The sequence below is a fragment of the Netta rufina genome (assembly GCF_964035555.1).
Source record: "Netta rufina genome assembly, chromosome: 9".
NCBI classification, from domain to species: Eukaryota; Metazoa; Chordata; class Aves; order Anseriformes; family Anatidae; genus Netta; species Netta rufina.
Genome location: NC_140132.1, coordinates 14,105,078 through 14,130,279, shown reverse-complemented (window position 1 = coordinate 14,130,279; position 25,202 = coordinate 14,105,078). Strand labels below are relative to the sequence as shown.

Below are 25,202 nucleotides of genomic sequence, written 5' to 3'. Positions count from 1 at the left end.
TCTCGGATTTCATGAAAGCTCACACTGGAGGATGCAGGTAACTGTAAAATAACTTCCATTCCTTTATTCAAACCTCACATGTACAGTGGACAAAGAGACGTTTTAAAATAGATCCATATAATTATATGGATTTCTGCAACATATCAAATTCAGACCAAAATTAAGATATACACTGTATTCCATAATCAAGCTAAAGCTCAAGTGTATACTTCGTTGGTGTAATAGAACCCAGGAACTATTCTGAATACTGGAACATTCACCAGGCAAATTCCATCGAGTGGGAAGTTGTTTACAGCAGTGTGGAGGTTCAGAATCCCTCTTTACAAGGGCTACACAACCACATCATAAACAACGTTCTGAATTAGGCAGTTTCCCTTCTAATCTTCCAAACAGCTTTCATTTTGCAAAAGCAGCTGCTGTAATTAACTTACTTGGATGCAGAAAGATTTAGACCAGTGGTTTTCAGTATGCAGGTTACAAACCCCAAACAAGCAGATCACCAGCAGTTACCTTCACATAAAGAACAGACAGAGCCTAAACTCAGCCCATCTTCAAGTCCTGATGTGGATTTTCCTTATGGATGGGTGTTTTTCTTCAGGTGCTAGTAGCACAACTCATCACGCAACCGGAAAGGATCAAAAGCTTGAAGAAGAGCCGTAAGAATAACAGTTGATGTGGCTTTAAGAGAAAAGTCAGAGGGAACTTTCATGTTCTCAAGATAAACCAAGAGAGCTCCAAAAAAAAAAAAAAACATCCAGTGGAAGAGAAAATGAGTTAAATTCAAAGTTCAAGTTAGCACGCTTCCAGTGTAAAACACTCCCTCCACCAGATGTTAGCACTGCCTTAGCCAGAGCAAATAACTGATTCCAAATACTGGTCTGAAAAATATAGCTCTTCTAGAGATTGAGGAAGTACGGGTAATAATACACTGAAATCTAGATTAGGAGGTCAAAATTGTTTTTAAAAAGTTCTAAAACTTCTATAATCCCTTTTTATACTGCTTAATACATCTGATAAATAGCTTGCGTGTCAATCTGATATATGCTGTACCGTTTAGCTCTTGAATCCCAAACCCTTCCATAAGGGATACCACACCTAGAGCACTGTCAAATAAATAGTGAAAAAACAGAGATAGTGTCTGTGTTTCGAAGCATGAAGAGTAACAGTACATTACGCAAGATAATCAGCATTATACATACAGGGAATGCCATTCTGGTTGAACAGATAATAAAGCAGTATTCTCCATGAAATACTAGGCACAAGAATAAATCAATTAGACAGATTTTTTTCTGCCTAATGGACAAGTCTAAAATTAACATTCTTGGCAATACAACATTGTAACTGATATGCTTCTCAATATTTAAGAGCCTTAATAGCAAAAACCATGAAGCAGTGTTTATATTTGTGTCTTTGACAAGCAGTTACAGTTCTGGACAGATTTCTTCTACGCTGCGTGTTCTACCTTCCAGCTGGTCTTGAGTAGCATGTGCTGCAAAGAAAGATTACAAAAAATAGGTAACTACAGGTAACACTCATTGAATATGTAAAACAACAAAAAACAAAACACCACACAAATATACTCCTGAAATCATCTTTGCTTCCCCAAAGGCAGTGTTTGCAACCCATCTTAGCAGCCTGTATGCTTTTAGTTTCAGTGTGCTGAAGCCTCCAAAATAATTATTTCACCCTCATGTTTTGAAGAGAGAGCCAAAGCCATTCAGCACCCCATGCACTGAATTCTTGACAACCCTGGAATCAGAAGTATTTAACCCAAGACTTAAGAGAGCAATTTGCAGAACATATGAGGTTCCTGAAATGCCACTTAGCATAGTGCTATTATGGTCAAATTTCAATTCCAGATGAGACACTTTAAAAACAAAATAAGCTAATAAAGGAAGTAGCACAGCCTGATGTGTTGTTCACCAAATCTTCAACTCATGGTTTTGAACTAAAGAACAGTAATAAATCAGAGAAGAGGTTCCTTCTCATCAGTTATTTCACATGAAAAAACCCACTGACAAAGGCTATTTATACACGTGTCTATGTGAATATGTGCATATATTTACACACACATATGCTTGAAAACTCAGCTGCATAATACAAAGATCAGAGAAGGCCACGTCCACACGATAAGCTTAAAGCAAGCCAGTTAGGCTCGTGCATGAGTTATACTCGGTCCCAACAAGCAGGAACAATTTAGGCATGACCCCAGTCTTTCCAGGTAAGTCATCTTCAGGGCGCTGCTCACCATGGTTAAGAAAACACAATGTATTCTGTATCTATCAAAGTCCAAAAGAGCACGCCCAGTCAGCTGACAGCTAAGCTGATCAGCAGTACCTGAGTAAGTTTATCATGGCTGCAATAATGCTAAATGAGCCATAAGCGGAGAACAATAGTTTTACTGCCTGTCAGGTGAATTACTGCAGATCACACCCTTGTCTCTCCTGAGGAAAGATACTTCTGTGTAGCAGAAGACAGGCCTGCATGTCAATCATTATGCTTAAATCAACTTAAATGAAGAACCTTTCCTTCAGTGATTTCAAATAGAATTTGTAAAGGAAAGGTGTTTGCAGAGAGGAGCAAAGGTCATTATTTTACAGGCAAAGCCTATTGCGTTGTTCATGGAGTCATAAAAAGGGAATAGCCAGAGAAATGCCAGGGGAGCTGAAATGCTGAATCAACCTTAATGCAGACTGCTACAACTTCAACTTCCTTTTCCTCCCAAAGGCTTGACTGGTGTAACCCACATGCATGGCGATAAGGTACAGCTACTTAAGGCAAGAAAGGAACAACCCATCCATATAAAATACTTGGTAGCCCAGGATGAAAATAGGGGCAGAAATACACAAATAGTTCTCACCATTACTGACTGGACTGGTCATCTTCATTTCAATCAGCAAGAAATCTCATTCTGTAACCAAGAAGCGCAACTTACATTAGTGGACTCAGTGGTAAATGACAGAAGCCTTCTTAAAAAACTTGTCTCAAATCCTTAGCCCCTTCCTCAGCCCAGACATAACAAAAAGGAGAGTTTGCAGAGATCAGGAGAACACTGCTAGCTTTATTGAAAAACAAAACAGATGGGTTTAGAGGGTAGAAAGAAGCATTGGATAAGAGAAGCAAAGAACCTCGAAGGGATCTTCATGGACCAAACACTTCCAAGTGACAAGAGGGTTTCACATCGCCCCCAGAAAAAAAAAGGAGCCAGAGGAGTCCTGGCATTACAACAGACCACTGCGAGATACCGCATGTCACATCTGCACCTGAAGCAATCATCAGTACTATGGAAGTCATGCTGCTCCACTGGAATAAACAGACACTGCATAGCAGCTCTCACTTATATGGATTTACACTCTCAGACATAAGGTGAGTGGTAGCTACATCACTAGATGATCTCTAACTTCAGAAGAATTGAAGTCAATTGGAAGAAAATTATCAAAATGTAGCTAATACAACATGCAGTAAAAGACAGACATTTCCTCTGCACTTAAACACAAACAGAGCTGTTAGTTTCACAGACTGAAGACAAGCCAGAGTCATTGCTTCCATCACCCAATACACTGAAGAAAACTCTACTTCTCTGCTACTAAAGCACTTTAAAATACAATGGTTTGAAGTTGAAGAGCTCTTTGAAAGCTATCCAGATGAATTACAGACTTTCCACACAGCTTCAGAAAGATCCAAGAGCATCCTAACACACTTAAAGTTCTAAGGAGGCAATTTCAGAAACAAAATTATTAGCATTTTGATCCACTTCCATGAAGGAAATGAACAAATCAAAATACTGTTTAAATATCCAATTGCCTAGCACAACGAAAAGTACAGATTAGAAATGAATCCAACCAGCAAGTTTTAAAACCAGCCATTTCAGAAATGTTCTGTAGCTCAAAAATCTGTAATTAACATTTATGATTCTTTTGTGCCCCTGAATAAAGGTGAGAGAATAATCAAGAGATGTCATCTCCAAAAAGTTATTCCAGTAAAACTTTGGCATTAACACAGCTGCGTTACTGAACACTTATCATCTCAATGTAGGAATTGCTTAAAACACAGGCAGTGGCAGAAGACAGTTGCTTACTGACAGCTTTGACCAGATTTCCTTGCCCTTTGACCAATCCTGCACGCTATCATTCAATTCACTAGCCGCTACAAGAGTGAGACCAGTATTGAACCTCAGAAGAACTGATCGAGTACAGAGCACACAAACTGGGATAGTTGATGTAGAGATTAGGAGATACTGAAATGCCAGGGCTTGTTAAGCAGAATAATACAAAAACAGAAGTGAAGAACTGAGAACCACATCGAGTTAATGGAAAGTATTTCTATAAGCCATGGCAGAGGTGAACCAGTTAGTTAATGGACTGATAACCTGCCAAACAGTTACAATTATGGAACCTATTGGCCATGAGCAGTCTGAAATAGATAATTACCAGTTGTGGTTCAGAAGTTGGTTATGAGGCAAGGTGGAATGGACTTCAACAATAAAGATGGAAAAATGCTGCAAAGGTGTGCCTTCAGTCCACTGGAGAATGCAGCTGGGGAGCGGAGTTGCCTCTGTCTTACAGCAGAGTGCAGAGAGATGGCAGCTTCAAGCCATGGAGAAAGGTCCTAAGGTTGCCTATTGGAGCCCTCCTTTCCCCTGGGGAGTGAAGTTCTAGTAAATAGCCATTATAAGGCGTATGACAAGTTACTGTAGCAATCCAGGCCATTACTGGGTCTCAGACATGTAGCAAGTGACCCTCTTAAAGCAAGTATGAAGGCATTAGCCCTTCCATAAGAAACAATGGAAGACAAGAGTGCAATCCACAAAACTTTTTTTAAAAAAATGCAACTCGGCAAATCACCTTTTTATTTAGTGGAATTTAAACTATATTTAGAAGAGTTTCTAGTTCATGTGGTTGTGCAAAGCAAATGTGAACCAATTTAAACCCATGCAGCATCTTCTCAAGTCTGCAGGCTGTTTTAATGTCTCTAGTTTTGCCAAGCAACAGATGAAGGAGGCTTACAGACTTAGATTCATCACCACTAGTCTCATTAGCAAGAGATGGCTATTTTTTTAATGCCAGAAACTTGTTAAATGTGCTGTTCCACACAGAGGTAGGTACTGAACAGCTGTAGTTATTCACCAGAAGGCCTGGTGAATACATAAAAATCAAAGACTTTGTTACATAGCCCCAGAGAGAAGCTAAAGATGGCAGAGGAGGTGTCACCCTCTGTAGTTCTAAGAGATTGCTATCAAGAGACGGCTCTGCAGCAGGCTCCCAAAACAGTTCCCAGCCAGGAGTCCTAGACTTTCTTCCAGCAGCTGTGTTAAAAGGGGAGGCTGAGGTTCTCATCCCATACTTTAAGACTGAACATTAATGCCTAAGGACAAGTGATACTAAACTCCTAACAGCACAGTTTTAAGTTACCAAGAGACAGGCAGAAGTTCGTTAGATGCACTACAGGGAAGAAACCTTCATGCTAGCTGCCCATTGCTGACTACAGGATGGTTTGGGAGTGGAATGGGAAGCACGCCACAACACAGGGCCAGGCTCTCCCTTGTGGCCACAGCTTTAAATGTCCTGCACAGGAAAACTCTCCTACAAAAAGAGATGCTGGCAACTTCACTACCAAGAATCAGACATGCTGTAGAGATACTAGTGGCCTGAAGCAGAGGTGTTTGTTTCTCTGTTGTGCTCTAACAGAAGCCCATGTGTTTAATTAACAGTGCTGATTGTTTTGTTACCGCACCGCAAATCCACCTATCACAACAGCACACAGTACTGCACGTTGAGCATTACATCGATACCGTGCCCTCTCTATTCTCACACTTGAGCATATTCACCCCAACAGCTGAAAGGATCACAGGTTAAATAAAGCTTTTGATTAAGCAGCACCTCACCATGTTCAGTAGCTTCTGTATTCATCGTTTCTACATCTGCAGCATCACACATCTCTTCATCATCTTCAGCAGGTAGTTCTTTTGCAATGAGCTGTCTTGCCAGTTTGATGTTTCGTCCTTCATTGTAATGCATTTTTCTCTTCATTTCAAACTGCTTCTTTTTTTCTGTGGACAAAAAGTGCAAAGATTTGATATTTTAAAATAATTAAATAAAATCATTTACTTCCTCTCCAGAGAGGCATGAGCACCAACCACTTCCTAGGTCAGGTTTATTCCTACCATGACAGTACATCGTTTTTATGACCAAACAATCCTTGTTTGTTTTTTTTTTTTTAAACAAGTCTGACTTATGAAAAGGGTAGTAATTAACGAACTGGAATGGCTGAAGGGCTTTTGAAAGAACCTGTCCGCAAGTAAAATGAAGTCTGAATGAAGAGAAACATCCAATAAGGTAAAATTTCCACAGTTTTACAACTCTGGTTTCTAAGCAGACTTATGGACAAGCCAGGATGTACTGGTGGGACAGCAGACAAACTTCTGCAGATGTTCGACTTGACTACTGGCCAGCTACCAAAGGCTAGTTATAAGAGAGATGTTTACCACATGTAGAAGAAAGCATTTTCATCTTTCCCTGTGGCTTGAAACTTATCTTTGCTTCATACACCCAACATTTCCAAAGCAGGTCTCATAGTTAAACTTGGTTTATTGGCAGCCCCAACACTACTTTCCTAACACAGCCCTGAAACTTCGGAAGTGTTACTGCTTGTCTGTTTCCTCAAAATGTTCTAGCCCAAACTAATGTAAAGTAACATCTCTGTTGAATATCCATGAGGTAATTTTCCTCTGAATAATCGTAGGTTTCTTCCTGGATCCATCTACCAACTACTATGAGAAATAAACAGCTGTATTATTGCAAGCAAGTAGTAGAGTCTTAATCACAGCAGTTCTCATTAAATTGTTACATCTACCTGAAATATGTTCAAATTAAGTATTTACCTACCCCCAAAATGGAAGAGCTGCTCATTTGAGAAGTCTAGGTTTCGTAAGAGGAATTAAGCTTCTGTACAAGTGGGCTGCCAGTAACAGCAAACTCCTCTGTATATGTAGATCCCAAACCAAACAGTCCTGACTGAACAACTGATCTGTTCATTTCTAATCTTTTACTTTCCCTTCAAAGACTCTGTATCTCCATTTTCAAATGACAAAGGCTTGGTCAGATAGTAAGAAATACTTGGGAAGATAAAGTACTGAAAAAATGAAACTACTTGTGTGTATATATATGTATAAAAACCACCAACTTATGCCTACCTCGTTCTTCAGGTGTTAATTCTTCATCCTCATCCTCCTCCTCACTGCTTTCCTCTAGCCTTGCTATAATCTTAGGTCCCCTACCTTCAGCTGCAGCTGCCAGTCTACATAAAGCATACAATACAAGATTCTGAGCATTGAGATTTTCACTATATGAAATACATGAAATTCTATAACACACGTACAAATATAGCAAAAATAATGAATATGATTTATGTATACTACCAAGATGCAAGAAATGTTAAGTACCAGTGGAACAATCAATGCAGAAAACTACTCTGAAAATAGCAAAAATTCAGCATCTAGAATACACGGTGATGCCTTTCCAAAAAGCAAACCACTCTAGGAAAAGCGAAGTGATCTTTAGTCAGTTCTCTATTAAAATACTTACTTTTTACTCAACACATCTGCTTTTAAGGGCTCGTTTGATTCTGAATCGCTCACTGCATCTTCATCGTCATCTCCTACCATGCTTGGAAGGCAAAGAAGAAAAGCAGCCTTTATCAATAATTTGCTGCTTAAAAATTCATTCATAAAATATTCAAGACATTGCAATGCTCAATTAAAAGACTCCTGTAGTACTTCATAAATTGTCATTTATATCAATACTTAATTTAAATTTGGAAAGCTGTTATTCTAGCACACAGACGTTAACGAAAAACGTCAATACAAGCCAGACTTACTAACTCCATTGAAAGACTAAAACCCGATACATATAGACATCCCCAAAAATTTACTTTGGCAGTACATCTTGATAGCTATAACCCGTTATTTAGAAGCTTTGTAAATGCACATCCATTGTATATATCCAGTAGGACAGCAAAGTCTGTCAGGCAATCATCCATAACGCAGTTCTGCAGCAGAACTGTCACCTGCTATTATTTAGGACAGCAATTCAGCAAACCTACCTGTGATACGGAGTACTAGGTTCATCTATTTTCATCAAGCCATAGTCTTTGCCTGCTGGGTGGTACGTAGCTATGATGTTCATTTCATCCCACTTCTGGGATTTTTTTCTGAAATAAGAAAGAGAAGTCAATCTTCCTGAATCTTCTAAAAACAATCTGTTCTGTCTGGCCACAGAAAACAAACACTGAGAATGTCTTTGAGCCTTTCCTATATACTATCCAAAAGCACGCTGTTATGACACGCAGGCATGTTTGAAGTATAAACATGGCTATTAAACACTGCCCCGTACATACTTCTGTTAAGCCACAACAAATTACCATCGTGACTTGACTTTCCTTAACAAGTCACAGGAGTTAAACGAACTCGATGCTGTACAAATACATTGTGCACATCTTCAGGAGACCAGCACTCCTTCAATCACTGCCCTATTAACTGCCTGCTCTCATTACAAGTTAACCTAAAATCATTCTTCCTCTTATTACAACCCACAGTGCTTGCTGCAAAAAGCCATGGAACTTCCACCTCACCTCTGCTCAGTGAGCTGCTACAATTACAAGCAAAACTGGTGCACAAACACCACAAAGCAACAAATAACTTCCTGCAGTAAAACAGATTGGACTGAACAAGCTGGTAATTAATACTGCTTTTGTCCCTCTAAACTGGAATCTCAAAACCGTACTGATTCACTGGTGTAACTAAGCCACAAGAGTTTCATGCTTCACATAGTTAGGCACCAGTGATGGTAGATTATGTAGAATTTCCTCAGTTAATCAGAGAACATTCCGCTTCGTGTACATTTGCAGAAATAAAAGTCTACCCAGAGTGACAGTGTATAGGCCAGAAGGAAAGCAGCTGCCTTGTGGGCAGAGGAACAGCCACAACTCTGCTATCTGGAAGTGACTGAAAGGTTTAGTCAACAGCACCTAGCAGGTTCCACATTTTCTCTAAAATGCTAGTGCAAGCACCACAGGAGGCAGTCTTTCCCTTAGACTAAGTCAAGAAATGTAACATTAGAACAGCAAAATAATCCCACTGTTTAATATTTCTTTATGCATTAAGGTATTTGTGAGGTGTTGGAAAATTATTATTTAGGGAAGCAAATGTTAGGTTTGTGTTTTATTCCAGGGGTGGGTTCGGCAGCTGGCTGAAAGAATTCAGTTTAGTTACTCTTATTTAAGCGCAGACTGTTCCAATAATAAATTACAAGATTTACAATATATATTCAGATGCAATAAAATAACTGCTTTTAGACAGCATACCACCTGCAAAACAAAACTGATTACGCAGAAGTCCAAGTACAAACTAAATTTACCCTTCATGGAAAGCTCTGCATAATACAAGGGAAGAAAAATTAAGAGAGAAAAAAGTATAAAAGTGGAGGAGCCGATGCTGAACCCTACACACCACGAACTTGTGCTCTAGAACTGCATACCAATAAGCTTAATCACCTTAGCATATACTAACCAGGTCTTATGTGAAGTTTCCTATCTATTTGTCACTTTGTCCCAGCTGCAACACCAAGATTGCAATCTGAGCAGACAAAGCATGAGTCAGATTGCCTGTTCCAGCAGGGTGGGGAGTCAGGAGCTTCGTGATGACAAAGCAAGAGCCCTAGTCCAGGAACGCCAGCAACTCAAACCTACCTATTTAAGATCCTTAAAATGACCAGTTAAACATCAGCTAAACACCTGCTTAGAGTCCATGTACGACAAACATAAGATGATCATATGGTTACATATCGAGTGCCTCGGATTTTTTTACCAGCCACAGCAGTCAGACAATGGCATGTATGCTGCAGGGCCGGGGCTTGGTCGCAGAGATGTGACAGATGGGAGATGCTCCCACCAGGTGCCTTTGTGCTCCCTGCACTCGCCCAGAGGACATCCAGGATTAATCCACCCAGCCTCACAAAGCCAAACCTAACAGTAACATTGGCAAACCTGGAAAAAAATATTTCACATACAGTAGTCTCGAAACTAGACAGTCTACAGTCTGATTCAGTATCTTACAAATACAAGACTGAGAAATAGTTTAGTGGTTTCTTTTTTCACATCCACTTCTTTAAACTTAGATTCCAACAGTAAGTGTCTCAGCTGTGGAACACCTCCCAGAGCACCATTTAAAATTCAGCTAGGAAAAAAAGTTATCATTAGTGGCAAACAGACAAACGGGTCATTTCACCACTTCATGTAAAAAGTTGTCACAGGAGGGTGACTAAGTGCTCTGAAAACACACACCTCCCTTGACTGCCTCCAATTTGGCATGCTTAGGCATGCCACAGCAGCATAACATTAATGATAAAGCTTAGGAGCATCACAGGAAAACGCTTCCTGACATGACTTCAGGGGGCCATGTTCATATTTCTATACCTGAGAAATATGAAATCTAATCTTCCTATGTAAAATCAAATCTAAAAGATGAGAAATTCCAGAAGTGTTCGCTTGTATTCTTTCACATCCCTAAACATGTAAGCAACCATTTATTTTGAGACCACACCTTGACAGGTCAGTTTCGGCTGTATTACTCGAAGGAACACCTCTCACACCTCCCTCGTTCCTACCGTAGCAGACTCCAACACAGCTGCTGGCAGGACTATGCTGCAAACCAGATCAGGGAATTAAGAGTCTGCTAAATACACAAACACAGTTAGTTACTCTGTAAAATGCCAGATCAGATCCCTCAGATGCTCTAACAGGAGCTTTAAGGAAAAAAAAACAACATACCAGCATTGCCAAGAACGTATCTACCACAAGCCATCATCTCAGCTCTCAGGATGCTGCTCCAGTGATGTCCCAATTTCACAGACTTCTCTTTTGCATCCTATCTTCATTAAGGAAGTTTTGCAAAGAATTTCACCATCGCTAACAGTACCAGGTCGATAATGATGCAAATACGTGAGAGCTCTTCTGAACACGGTACTTTACAAGATGACAGCTGACACAATGAGTTCCTTTATCTGCAGCTATTTTTAAAGGAAAGTCAGATCTGACTTTCAGTATTAGAAAGAAGTATGGAGGCTGCTGATTGAGGTGCACAAAGAAAACATACCTTAATTCATATGCCACTTTTCAGTCTGCAAGGAACATCACAGCTGCACTGCTTCTAATTCTTTTAGAATACAAAATGATTTTGCTAAATTTAGAAGTAACGCTGATGTAATGAAGTCACCAACTAAAAAAAACGGTATCTGCACACAAACTAGCTTTAAATTCCCTATCCTGATCTTTCCAGGAAATCTTCTAATGCAGCATGCCAAGTTTAGGCAATGTGCTTTAACTTGCAAGGCAATTTCAGAATTAATCTAATAACACATTTATTGATTCACGTCAGTAAATAAGAAAAAGAAGCTGGATTCCTGTCTGCTTAACTGCTTACCCCCAGCTATACTACACACTCAGCTCATTTGCTTGTACTTCTGAGCACTCTTGAAGCTGGTAGAAGAAAGACCACAGAGAATGAAACAGAGGCCCCTCACAGCCAGTTTCACTGTATGCCTGGCATGATAATAAGTATGTAGTGCTTATATTAAAACTAGAGGGGGAAAAAAACACACACAACTTATGTGCAGTGTATTGCTACTTACACTCAATTCCTTCAAAAATATCAGGCCATTCCTTCAGTCGTAATAATGTCTCTCTGGAAAGCAGGAGCCTTTGCCACAGGCAGCACAGAAAATGAAAAACTTTTAGTTCCTACCTGGCTGACTCAGACTAGGCAAAGAGGAAAAGGAACATGACCACGATAGAAAGGAACCTGCACGCACATTTTGATGGTTATTATTCCTCTCCTTGCAGTACCAAGTGAGGTCCCAAACGAAGAAAACTGCCCAAAGAGATTCTACTGACACGGGTGTGCAGAATGCGGTCACCACGGTGCGATGGCGTCTCAGGGCGCTGTCACCGCACACCGGGCGCTCACAGCAGGCAGGAGGCAAGGTCCCCACAGCCCAAGCCCACCGCGAGGCTTTCAGACTACCCCAGGGCGCTGCTGCTGCCCAGTCTCGAGGCTGCTCCCTGAGCAGCGCCGAACACAGCTGCTGTTACTGCTCTTACTGCCCTTACTGGCAGCGTTACCCCGCTGCCCACACCACAAAGCAGCCCCGCGGCCCCCCAGCGCCCCCCAGCACCCCCCGGCCCCCAACAGCCCCCAATGGCCCCCAGGCCCCGCTCCTCCTCCCCTCCGCGGCCTCACCCGTGCTCGTCGTCGTCGCGGGCCGGGCTGGCCCGCCTGGCCCCGGGGGCCGCGCTGCCCCCCGCCGCCTTCCCGCCGCCCTTCTTCAGGATGCCCTTGATGGGCCCTCGCCCCGCCGGCGCCCCCGAGGCGGAGGCGGCCGGCACCGAGGACACCGAGGGCGCCTCCATGGCCGAGCCGCCCGCCTCCGGCCCGCGCCTCACGGCCCCGCCTCGCCTCGCCTCACGGCCTCGCCTCACGGCCCCGCCGGGCCCCACCGCGGCCCCTGGCGGCCGGCGGACCGCAGCCACCCGCCCGCCTGACGGGGAGACCCGGCCCCTCAGGGACGTGGAGCTGAGGGGAGGCCGAGCCCGCTGCTGGGGGCTGCGGGGACTCCCTCCTGCCTCGCCCCCAGCCTGCCCCTGAGGCGAGGGAGCCCCCCCGGCCGCAGCATCCCCCCCTTCACTCGGTGGTGCTGAGGTGCCAGGCACCTGCTGCGTGCTGAGGGCACGGCAAGGGTTTTATTCCGTGGACACAACGCAGCAGAGGTGGCCGTGGTGCAGGTGGCTTCCAGCAGGCTGTGAGCCCGATGGCATTTGTCCTCAGCGAGCTGCAGAGCAAAAGCAACGAGCACGCCGAGTCCCTCCACTCCCTCCCCAGTTTTTTTTTTTTTTGTTTTTATCACAGAATTTCTAGGTTGGAAGAGACCTCAAGATCATCGAGTCCAACCTCTGACCTAACGCTAACAGTCCCCACTAAACCATATCCCTAAGCTCTACATCTAAACGTCTTTTGAAGACTTCCAGGGATGGTGACTCCACCACTTCCCTGGGCAGCCTGTTCCAACGTCTAACAACCCTTTCGGTAAAGAAGTTCTTCCTAAGATCCAACCTAAAACTCCCCTGGCACAACTTAAGCCCATTCCCCCTTGTTCTGTCACCAGGCATGTGGGAGAAAAAGTTTCTCCCAGCACAATAAAACCCAGGTGTGTACAAAAGCACCTTGGCTTTGCACAGGGCATCCCAGCACTCTAACAGCTGCTTACAAGGTGCCTTTTTGCACACCAGGACGCGCCCCCAGCAGCAGGGGTAAACCCCCTGCAGCCAGGCCCTCCCAGGCGGGAGGCAGAAGCACGGAGGTGGGCGCCCAGCTGACAACATTGCACACAGGCAGGAAGGCAGAGAGGGCCAGAAGCAGGTGTTTGGATTTCGTTTTAATGAGTTGCAGCGGTGCTATGTGAGCAGAGCTGGAGCAGAGCCTCTGGCAGGGCAGGGGCAGAGCCGGTGGGTGCACAGGAGGCAGTGAGCAGGGGGAAGCCTTGGGAGCAGAGGCCAAGCGAGCAGCCCCAACTCTTTCTGTCTGCTAATGGGTATGCTCGGAGCTCGGGTAGTGCAGGACCAGCCTCGCAAGGGGCACAAGAAGACGTGTACAGACAGCCGGGATGGAGCAATGCTGTTTTTCTGGACATTTTCAGACTTTAAAAAAGGCCAGACCCAAACCCTAGTAAGTAGATCTACTGACTTGGCAGTAGCTTCCACCTACTGCCCCGCACCAGAAAATGTGCTCAAAACACCCAGCCCCAGGCTGCAGCACTGACCCCCTGTGCTCAGACACCCTGTGCTCCCGGCGGGCCCAAAAGCATCAAAACAACTTATGGGTGCATGGTTCCCCCTGGGGCTAACATTTGCACATAGCAGCTCATAACTTTCTGCATCCCCCCGCTGCAGGATTTGCAGCAACAGCAGAGCTTCACGCCTGCACGTCAGGGTTTCTGTTCTGCACCCATCAGCTTTGAATCAGCCACTCTGCCAAAGTCAGGCAGAGTGAGATGAAACAGAGAACAGCAACAGAGGGAACAACAGCACGGAGTGACTCAGGGCTGGCAAACTACCATTAGCAAGGGGATTATTGCATTTCTCTGTTACAAAGAGAAATCTAATGGCTAATAACAAAAGCAACAAAGTTCATAGCTGGTCTGGTGCTGTGTGGCTGCGTGCTGGGAGTTACATCTCAGCGGGGCAGTTAAGCTGATCCGTGGGCATCATTTTCTCAGTGTCGATCTTGTAGGACTGGAGGACGCTCTTCAGGTGCTCCACAGTCTCCGGGTGCATGTCAGGAGTTCTTGACATAATCCAGGCGTAGTCAATGTGGAAGAGCCAGAGGATGTTCGTGCAGGAGTACACCAGCGAGTAGTTTTCGTAGTCGGTGGAGATTACCCAATAAGGGGCAGAAGGCATGACTAGGGGAAGGAAGGGCTCGGTTACACGCGGCAGGTGACCCTCCCTGCACAGCAGATGGCTACAGCCTCACTCCTGGGGCTGCTCCCACTTCTGCTGCTGCCAAGCTGCACAGCTGCGATCAGCCCGGGGAGCTGTGATTTATAAAGCCCTAGCAGGACTCCTTGTTCTGCCAGAGGGACTCGAGAAAGCCACGAAGCCCTGAACTGGAAGGTCTTGCTGGGAAGTTAACGCTGTGACCTGCACAGCTTGTCCAGGCCACCGAAAAGCAGCCCAGCCCGTAGCCATGTACAGGGTGCCTGCGTGGCATGGGCTGCGGGCAGAGGGGTGTAGGTGGTGCCTCTGTTGTGCCTGGGATGGGCTGGCTGCTCCCATGAGCAGCACCTGCACCTCCTGTGCTTGTCCACCCATGCTTCCAAATAACCATGTGAGTGCTGTCAAACAACCAAGGGAAAGGTGTGAGAAAGTAGAATAAGAGGGGGCAGAGGGGGGACTTATTCTCTCTTTCCCAAGTGTTGCTGCAGACAAGGTGCTGTGCCATGCGACAGAAACAAAATGCGCCATCCTTTGCAGGCCCCTCTGGTGCGTTACATTCACAGGGGAGGACAAAAGCAAACAAAACCACATTATTAAAGACTATTAAAAGGAGCTTGTAAACAGAGGCGGTGTGGGCTGGTCGCCATACCACCATGCCCACAAAAGCAAGCCTGTTCCTGCCTCCTGCACCAGCAGCGCTCTCTCTCCCCATCTGTGAAATGGCCTGGAGTGCTGGAGATGCTGCCAGTCTCTCTCACTTTGTTTTTTTCATAAACACCCTCAAACCACCACTGACTGCTCCAAGCCCCATGCCTTCGCCCTGTGGTGCTGCCAAAACCCCGGACAGTTTCACCCCTGGCTCTGTGGCTCTGCACGGGAGCTGAGCCTGCTCCACGCCAGCAGCCCCACACGGACTTACACCAGTTGAAGCGGACACTGAGCTTGGCCGGCTCCTTCACATCCGTGTGCATGATTTCTCCTTCAACTTCGTTAACTTTGCCACTGGAACTAAGGGGGAAAGGACACAGAGAGAAATAGAATTAGGTGAGCTTGAAATCACACTAAGTGCACAGTGCTGCACAGCCTGCAGACCGCCTCTGCCCTGCTCTGCTGTCCTGCGGTGCCCTTTGTGGTGCCAAATTATTATTTTATTTTTTTTAGGGGCTGCGGGACAGAGCTCAGCCTGGTGACTCTTGTCACTACTGCCTACGGGCAGCGAGAGCATGGTGCTGGGAGGAGCGGTGCAATGCGACCACAGTGGGACCCTGGCCATAGGCATGTGTTCACCACTGTTTAATCACCTGCATTTTTTGGAAGGCAGCACACTCGTCCACACACCAATTACCTGGCCCTGCTTGGTGAGCTGGGGTTTGTTTCGCTGTGGGTGCAGAGCACTGCCCTGCTGGCAGCAGGCTCTGCCACTTGGCTGCCCATCTTATAATTGCATTTATTCCCCACATGCCTCACGACCTAGACGCTGCCCGTGGGGCAGGAAACTTTCAGTTTCCCGTGAAACAGGAAAACCCAAGGAGGCAGAGTCTCACCAGCAGTGCCCTGTGCCGCTTTGCCTAAGTCACTTTGTATGTCCAGCTCATTTTTTCTGTGTGTAAAAGACAAGGGGGAATGTGCATGCACGTGTGTGTGTGTGTGTGTGTGCCCCAGTGCCACCGTCCCCTCTGCCAGCACCAGCTGGCTGCTGGCACCTGTGCTGCTGGCACCTGTGCTGCAGGGACCTCACATCTGTGGGGCCGCCAGCAGCAAGGTCAGGGGGTGATGCCCTTGCAGGGCCCTGAGCTGCTGCAATCAGGACAGGGGTGTTCGGTCCCGTTGGGACACCCCTCCTGCATCTCCTGCAGGTGTTTGCTTGCCTGGGGCATTCCCAGCACGGGAACTGCAGGGATGATGTGGAGCTGCTGGAGAGCAGCAGGGAAGCAGCTCCCTGCCAGACACAAAGTGTGTTGCTGTGGTGTTGTTGTGAGGCAGAACAAAGTCCCCACACCATGCCAGGGAGCGCAGGGACTGCGCTTCCCTCCCTGCTCGCTCACGTGCTCATCCTGCCCCTGGCACCCCGTGATACCAGGGCTTGTGGTGGAGCCACACAGAGCAATATCTGAGCCTGTGCCTCCCCCAGCACCCCCACACCCAGAAATGGGTGGTTTGGTGAAATATCACCCTCAGAGAGAAGGAGAGAGGTGATGGGAACCCCGCTACTGCAGGCACAACCTGCACGAGAACACTTACAGCAGCTCCTTGTTGATCACTTTAAACTTTCCGTTCTCCTTCAGCGAGTAATTCGCCTGGATGCAGCTTCCTTTCTCAAAATTCGAGGGCAGCTTTTCTATCTCGTACCATTTTCCCAAATACTGAGAAAAGAAAGTCCAGAGAGAAGCTTTGAGCACCAGGGGCCGGAGCAGAGCCCTGCTTGGTGCGAGGGTGAGCGAGCGCTGCACCAGGTGGAGCACAGAGAACAGGACCAGCATCACCCCACAGCCATGGGGCTCCCAGGCCGGACCCTTCAAACCCACCCCATGCCCGGTCACCCCCCTGCTGCCCGCAGTGAGGTTTCAGAAGGCGCGTCACACCTTGGAGATGTCGAAGTCCTCCTGCACGGGGGGGTCTGGGCACGGCCCCATGTGAAACATCTGCCCCTTCCCGAAGCCGAGGAGACTGAGCAGGACTGAGAGCCGCACTGCCGTGCCCAGCATGGCTGTGCCGGGATGCAGGTGGGAAACCTGGGAAGGAGGAAAGTGGCTGAGGTGGGCCCCGCGAGGCGGCGGGAGGGACAGCACAGCTTCGTGTGCCGGGATGTTCACAGCGCTGCGGGAAGCTGGTGAGGATCCCCGTCAGCACCAAATAAAGCACAATCTGACCCCCCAAGGCATGCTGTGAGGAAGGAGATGTGCCGTTTTCCTGCAGCACACCCTCCCAGCCCTGTGCCCAGGGCACGATGCTGCATCCCCCTCCGCTGGTGCTCGCTCTGTGCAGCCCCAGGGTCAGGACACTTTCTGGGCCAGCAGCTCCTTGGGAGCAGGGGTAGCATTTTCCCCAAGTTTTAAAGACAAGCCCAGCCCCAGGCTGCGAAGGGGCACTGCCTCTCTTCCTTCAGACACGTACCTTGGCTGATGAGGTGCAGCGATGCTCTGCGGAGGGCCGGGGCTGCCAGGACCAGCTCTGCAGCGAGCTCTCCGCCTCATGGCTTTATAAGCGTGCCGGGACCATCATTATTCAGCACCAGCGCAAGCCACTCCCTGGTCCTAGACGTGTTTTGTTTTTTTGGAGGGGCCAGTCAGCTGCTTTAGATCTGCAGCTGGTACGAAGCCGGAGATGGGCTGCGACTTGGCTGCTCACCCAGGCAAACAAAGGCGCTCCGTGTGTCTGTGCTCGGCTCCTCAGCTGCCCAGCCGCCCGCAGCGCCCAGGAGCAGCCCTCACCATGGCCCTGGGTGCAGATGGCAGGGAAAGAGAAGGGTCACAGCCCCCAAAAGGCAGCTGCAGCTCCCACCCTGCTCCCTCTGGCCCAGGAGCAGCCACTGCTGTGCTCCCCAGGGCGATGTGTGACCCCTGCCCCATGCCTGGCTGGGGGTCTCCGAGCCCCTGCAGATGCTCAGGGCAGTGGCAGCTCAGGGACACGGCCAGCATCCCGGGGGATGCAGCAGGGGGACCAACACCAGGATGAAACTCCTGCCCGGAAGGGGAACGCTGCCTCCTCCACACCTGCCAGGCCACCACGCCGGGAGGACTGTCACAGCACGGGTCTGTTAGGTGACATGGGCGATGGCACATGGCCAGCAGTGTGTGCAGTGGTCATTTGATGCAGGCTCCGAACCGTCCCCATCCCAGTCAGCCCCGGTACACGGGGAGGATTAAGCACTGAGAGGCATTGCAGGCTCATCCGGGGAGCCGCAAAGTATTTGGCAGGTATTTTTCTAGATTTTTAAATCTCATTATGAGTGGAAGATGCCTGTGCAATTAGCTCCGTGCTGACCTGACGGTTTTTCCAACAAGTGCCCACCAAATGATTCTGACAGCGGCGCAGTCAGCTGTGAACACTGCCGGTCCCGGGGGTTATGCAAGGAGAGTTGAGTAACAGGCAGGATGCTCCGTGCCTTCAATTACATTTCCAAAAATCTTATCTCTGCTGAGACTTTCACTCCATGTGTGCTCTCACATGCACCATGTGCCCTCCTCACACATACACACACACGCTCAGGAGCCCCTGGCTGCCCAAACGACACCCCACGAGCCAATGCCACCCCAAAAGGTCATCTGTATAGAGTCAGGCCAGGGCAGCCCTGGGTGCCTTGAAGCAGAGCCGAGGTAGATGAGCCCTGGCTGCTGGGACCTGCCTGGGGCTGATCCCACCATCTCAAGGGGCACGCTTCTGGGCTCTGCTGGCCACGGTGGTGCTGTGAGCCTGGCCACATGGAGCAAGGGGTCAGGGAAAAGCTGAACCTTCGATCGCAGCTAATTGTGGGGTGGGGAGCGCTCACCTCCACCTGGCAGGCGGCTCCTGCCCGGGAGCAAAGGAGCGGAGGCACATCAAAGGGCAGGAAGCTGGAGCAGGGGTGGGAGGACAGGAAGGAGAAGCCGGGGGAAACCAGGCAAGGGGGGAGCAGGAGACACGCTCCGAGCGCTTTGCGCAGGAATGAAGCCTCCCCCACATTTCTGGGTGATGAAGCAGCTGCAGGGCAGGAGCAGAGGGGAGGGCGGAGCGGGGCAGGCTCGGGGGGCAAGGTGTGTGTGGGGTGCATGGGCACATGGGGAGGCAGCAGCGGGTGCAGCAAGGGAAAGCCTTGCTGCCAAAAGCCAGAGCTGCAGACAAAACCCAGCCAGCTGAGGGCCCGGTAGGACACTCCATGCCACTGAAGCTCCGTCTGCAGGTGACCCCGCTTCGTGTGGAGCCGGTTGTCCCATCACACACCCAACACCACCCTGAAACCAGCTCCTGGCACCTATGCGATGGAGACGCGTTAGCTGGCCAGGCCAGGGGACCTGACCCCGAGGGACAGGCTGTCTCATCACACCGTGTCCCCCAGCACCCCACCAGGGCACCTGAACTTGCCCTGTGACCCTGAGGCAGCAGCCCTGGCAGGGAGGTGTCTCCTCCTTCAAAATGCCATCTCCTCCGTCCACCTCCCCCACGTACCTGGAGAGCACCATGGTGTACATGTATCTATCACGGTGTTGGCCGTAAGCTGCATGTGGAAGCACTTCTCCAGGAGCAGAGGCCGTGGTGGACATGGGGTTGGACGGGGCCAGGCTCATGGCAGGCAGCTCCTGGGCTGCTGTCGCAGCAGGCTGGTGGGACAGACATGGGGTTTTCAGCAACACCAGCACCTCAGCCCTGTGACGGGATCCGATCGGGACAGCCTGGAGCCTGCTCAAGCTCACAGCAGCCAGCAGAGCCTCTGGTGGAGGCCCTGTGGGGCCCTGGGGCTCCGGGCCCAGCCTCTGCCCATGGGAGGCCACCAGCTCCTGCCCGGGAGCTGCTCCCCCAAGGGCTGGCCCCACGAGGAGCCTTCATCTCCCGGCGGGGCCTGAGCATCCCGGCCATGGGGGGGCTGCAGAGCTGGGACAGCCTGGCCTCAGGGCCCTGCATCCCGTGTCCAGTGCTGGGGCCTCGCTGCGGGACCTGCGGTGTCAGGACAGGGACATCCCAGGTCTGAGACCATACTGAGGGGACAGCTCTTCCCTGTACAGAAGGTGCCTTCCCTCCCTTTCTCTGTCTTCTCTCCTGCAAGTTCGTTGTGGTTGTTTTTCTGCCTGCTCTGAAGGAAACGTGGCTTTGGGAAGGCCAAACAGGCTGAAACGTGTAGAGAGACAAAAATGAGCCCGCAGGGGAAAAGGCAGAGGAAGGGAGGGCAGGTGGGAATTTTCTTCTGTTTCTAGGAGTGGCAGAAAGCGCTTTGAAATCTGTTTGTGCAAAACAGTGCAGGATTTCCAAGCACAGTTACGGTACCAAACGAAGCAGACAAGCTCTGGAAGCGTGAACTGGCCTCCGGGGCTGTGGGAACTCCATCCAACCAAGTGCACGAAAGATGTCGTGATCCACCTGCATACAATTAGTGAGCAGTTCTCCACCCTGGAAATTATCCAATTACATATTCAAAACATGAGAAACTAAAGAGGGGGACTTCAGAAATTGTAAAGCTAAACAAGACGTTATTATTTGAGGGACAGTCCTTGAAGAACAGGCTTTGTGGCAGGGCTCTGAGGAAGGCTCCCCTGCCTGGTCTGTACCGCAGAGGTTTGGCTAGAAAAGTCGCTGGGGAGAGAAGCCAGTGTGGTTCCCACCTGCCTGAAAGCAGAGAAAAATGAAATAGAGCAAATGAAAATAAGCTCAGAGAGGTAAAAAACGGAGTGGGACAAGTCTCTGCAGACAGGACTACATTGCAGAGCCAGAGCTGGGTCGGCAATAAGACTTGGGTCCAGCAGCACATCACCCTGGGGATGTGCTCACCCTAAAAACCAGAGCTCAGACAGTGCTTGGTCCCAGCTTTGCAGCATGTCCCAGAAGTGCCCTGCACTAAGGTCAACTGTACAGTGATAAATAAGGTCCCTTTTTTTTATTATTATTATTATTATCACCTCTTACACTACCAGACACGCTGTGTGTTCAGCCCGGCTTTGCTCTCCAGAGAAGAGCCAGCAGCAAGGCGCAGCAGAAGGGGGCAGAGTAGCACCTCTGCAGCACAGGGCGGTGACACCGGCCCCAGAGCCATGCTGGGAGTGCTGTGGCTCAGCACAGGGTGCTGCCACCCTGGGGCGCCCCGAGCCAGGCAGCCCAGGGCTTGCCTCACGTGCTCCATCCTGCCCCTGGAGCTTTTATTCCTGTGTGTTCATAATGCTTTTTTTTGCAGTCCTTAAGAGGTCCCCAGCATACCGAAACATTTTCCAAATGCTTTAAAAAATGTCATTTAGCACACTTAGAGAGCTTCTCCTGCAGGGGGACCTTCTGTCCTCCCTAGGGAGGCACAAGGATCTGCTCGCAGCACTGCTGGGGCTGTGCAGGAGGTGCCCAAGCACGGCTAGCTGACCCCCAGCACTACTTTCTGCAGCGAGCACATATTGCAGCACCTTAGCTCAGGAATGCATTAACGCAGTTACACAATTATATCTTCTGTAACCTATATACAACCCACGTGTTCCTCATGCTATAGGTTCACAGCACGTGGGTAGAGGATTTTAAGAGCCCCTTTTCAGAGAGACCGAGTCACATCTTTCGGCACATGCTGCAGATCATAGAGACAGCAGCCTAGGCGGTGGCTTTGCCCATGAATAGTTGCACTGAGGCCACTGAGCCAGAGCACGCATGCCTTACAGTGAAACACAGAGCTAAGTGTTTGCTAGGCTGGAGTTTATGTTATACTGAAAATAAATAACATAAATTCAGGGGTCAGTGCTCTGACTGCATTTCAATACATAGCTACACTTCGAAATGGCACAGAGAGACCTTTCATGGCAAGTTTCAATCAAACGAGTTAGGAGAGTTTAGGAATAATTCAGACAGCATTAAAGCTGCTTTTATCTGTGCTTCACCCGCAGGGACACGAGCCAGGCCTGTATTTCAGTACAAACAGACGTGGAGTGAGGCAATGGATGCTTTATCCAATTACTTTGAATTTTTCCAAAAACACATGTCATAATCTCAGTCCCTGCCATGATTATTCTTACAAAATAGTTGTTATCCGTGGAACAGAGCAAAAGCTTCCCAAGCCAGGACAGACAGACAGGAGCATCACATGAACTTCCCAGGGATGGGGTGAACAACCTGGGACTGGTTTCAAGCCCCTGAGTGCCTGTGCTTGCAGCCACCTCCCTGCCTGCCTCCTGCTGGGGGCTCCTGCTCCTGAAGGACGCAGGCAGCTCGTGTGTGGCTCAGGGGCTGGAGGAGCACCGGAGGAGAGAAAAGAGGGCCCAGACACGCACAGGGAAGGTGCTGTGCTGCGCACCCACCGCCTGAGCACCCCTGGGCAGCCAGCACGCAGGAAGGAGAGGCAAGGACACGGGGTGCTGGCAGCCTGCTGACTGATTGCCATGGAGACTGGTTAAAGTCTCACCAGGAAAATGAGTTCTCGTGCAGCACCTGACCCCAGGAGGCAGCCTGATTGCTCTGGTGGCACTTAGGCAGCAGAAGACGATGCGGAGCTTTCCCCAGGCTGCTGTTCAGGGTCAGTGGGCACATGCCCGTGGGGCAATGGTTAACCTCGGGGCCAGGTTAAAAGCAGCTCAGCAGTGCTAATGTCTGCCCTCAGCCTGGCACCTTCCTGCCCCAGGCTATAAATGTTGAGAGGACTTTATAAAGCCCTTGCAGCAGCCTTCATGCAGGAGACTGCTGCCATATTTTTTATTCTACCACCAAAAGTAATTCAGCCTATGGAAACTGGGAGAGCTAACACCTATTCTGACATTGGTCCCAACAACAAAATGAGTCAACCAACAGCTAGGCAGTGCAGCACATACTTGTTGGTTTTCCACTTTCCAGCACACTTCCAGGATAGTGGCAGAGGTGGTGCGGGAGGTGAGGGAGCTCAGCACAGGCCGAGAGAGCTGTTCAGAGCTTCGCAAGCCAGAGGCAGTGCCAGGAGCAGAGCTGCTGGAGCTCAGTCCTAGCCAGAAGTCTTTGTTACAGCACTACAGAAGTCTTCACATTACAGCACTAAAACAAACAAGCTCTTACCTGATGACTTCCCCAAATGCTCGCTCTACAATCACAGCAGAGATTTTCTTCAATTTCAGTCACCAGAGCTGCTCCAGCTGGGGGGATGGCAAGGACAGGGAAACTGCAGTGTCCTGCACATCACCTGCCAGCTCCTGCATGGCAAAAACCTTACAGACAAGGGGCCAAAGCACCTGGCTTTGGTGGTGGACAGCTTTGTGGCTGGAAAGCAGTACTGCAAAACCATAGGTAGTGGGGTGGGCTGGGGCTGCTCTGTTACTGCTCTGCTTGCACTAAGGGCTGGGAGGCAAACCGCCCTCAGAGAGAGGCATTAAACCACCCGAGGGAAGTGAATTGCTGCGTGTTCGCTGTATAATGGACACGATAACCACATGGGTCAGGGGAGTTTTTTGAGCCAGGGGCGTTTTAGGTTAGATGTTAGGAAGAACTTCTTCACTGAAAGGGTTGTTAGACATTGGAACAGGCTGCCCAGGGAAGTGGTGGAGTCACCATCCCTGGAAGTCTTCAAAAGACGTTTAGATGTAGAGCTTAGGGATATGGGTTAGTGGAGGGCTGTTAGCGTTAGGTTGGAGGTTGGACTCGATGACCTTGAGGTCTCTTCCAACCTAGAAATTCTGTGATTCTGTGATTCTGGGTCTCAGGCTTGGCCAAACCCTGTGCCCGGAGCTGCCCCAGCCCCAGCGAGGCGCTGCTGTCAGCCAGCCCACACCACACGTGCCTGGAGCTGGGGCTGTGCTCGCAGCACAGCTTGGTGGTGCAGTCATCCTGAAGTGATGTGATGAGCTTTTTGCTATAGAGATGCTGCACGAGAAGGCACTGCATGCTGAAGATCACCCAGCTTTGTGCCTCTTGGTAAGCTCCTCTTGGAAAGCAAAACTACTATTTCACACCATTATTTTTAGGTGAAGCCTCAGCTCTGCTACCTCCCTGAACAAGTGCTAGGGGAGAACACACCAGGGTTGTATCAGTAGTACCCTCAGGCTCCCAGCTCCACTGGGAATGAATTAACTCTGGCTGGCTCCAGGCCAGGCCCTGGAGGTGGAGCTGGCTCTGTTACAAATTCTCGTGCTATTTGTAGTATCTCTCCCATCCCCATTGCTCAAGTTGCCAGCTGAGAAACTCGCTGGTATTGGTTTGGGTTTGTTTCTAAGACATTTCTCAGCACTGTGGTCACACAAGAAGCTGAAAACTCACCTTTGGAAACCCCAGCCAGAAAGGCAGGTGCTGCTGTTGCCATTGTGTTGCTGTTTACACAGCATCACTGCGTTTGGGGCAGCCTCCAGGCCAGGAAGATAAAACCATTCCGTGTTTCCTGGGTCTTAAGTTTGCAAAACGCTAAGCAAGTCTCCCACTTCAGATGCACTGGGTGGCACTGTTGCAGAGCTGGGTGCAGCTGAGCCAGCATCGATCAGCGCAGGGATTCAGCAGCCTTACTCACACGTGGTGCCTGTCATAGAGGTTTTCAGTACAGCTTTCTGATCTTCATTTGACATATTATTATTATTATTATTATTTATTATTTTTTTCCCTCCAGCTGATAATGCTGTTTTTCTTTGATTTCTTTTCAAGGGCAACATCCAACTGAATTTCTGCATGGCAGTTTAAACCCATGGCTCCAGCTAGCAGAAGTGCTGGGTAGGATGGCACGTGCATTTCCAGCTTCTGCACCTGAAACCCTGAGCCTCATCTCCTTGTCAGACCAAATGAATTTCTTCTCCAAATGCTGTTTTTCCCTCAACCAAGCAGACTGCAGGGTGTAATTCCAATACAACACAGTTCACTTTTGATATAATCCACCTCCTGACTGATTCTGCAACCATTTGAGCTCTCTCAGCCGTATGAGAACAGCAAACCTAGGATGTCACCCACCTGCAGCAGTGGTAAAGACTCCTGGAGCCCAGAGGAAGAAGCATACAGCCTCACTGGCTGTGCAGCTCAGCGTACAGGTAAAGACATAGAAGACTATCATTGGGGTATCT

At 48.7% G+C, this 25,202-nt stretch overlaps 2 protein-coding genes across 3 annotated transcripts; both read right to left on the bottom strand.

The window, feature by feature from the left end:
• Window positions 1-38: 38 nt before the first annotated feature.
• Window positions 39-12,503, bottom strand: PPP1R2 (protein phosphatase 1 regulatory inhibitor subunit 2). The gene is made up of 7 exons (XM_084291745.1): window positions 12,293-12,503; window positions 8,101-8,208; window positions 7,584-7,664; window positions 7,193-7,296; window positions 5,885-6,049; window positions 2,861-2,911; window positions 39-1,489 (listed from the first exon to the last, which is right to left on the bottom strand). The coding sequence occupies exons 1-6, from the start codon at window positions 12,460-12,462 to the stop codon at window positions 2,907-2,909; spliced, it is 633 nt and encodes a 210-aa protein (XP_084147871.1). The 5' UTR covers window positions 12,463-12,503; the 3' UTR covers window positions 39-1,489; window positions 2,861-2,906.
• A 1,031-nt stretch (window positions 12,504-13,534) lies between these two features.
• On the bottom strand, window positions 13,535-20,033 carry APOD (apolipoprotein D). 2 transcript variants are annotated; one of them, XM_084292181.1, is made up of 6 exons: window positions 19,690-20,033; window positions 17,659-17,982; window positions 17,127-17,276; window positions 16,786-16,907; window positions 15,464-15,552; window positions 13,535-14,510 (listed from the first exon to the last, which is right to left on the bottom strand). In XM_084292181.1, exons 3-6 carry the CDS (start codon window positions 17,247-17,249, stop codon window positions 14,275-14,277), a joined length of 570 nt encoding a protein of 189 aa, XP_084148307.1. In that variant the 5' UTR covers window positions 17,250-17,276; window positions 17,659-17,982; window positions 19,690-20,033; the 3' UTR covers window positions 13,535-14,274. The 2 variants fall into 2 exon arrangements, with proteins under 2 accessions (XP_084148307.1, XP_084148308.1); XM_084292182.1 differs by lacking the exons at window positions 17,659-17,982; window positions 19,690-20,033 and having other exon boundaries at window positions 17,127-17,401.
• Between the last annotated feature and the right edge of the window lie 5,169 nt (window positions 20,034-25,202).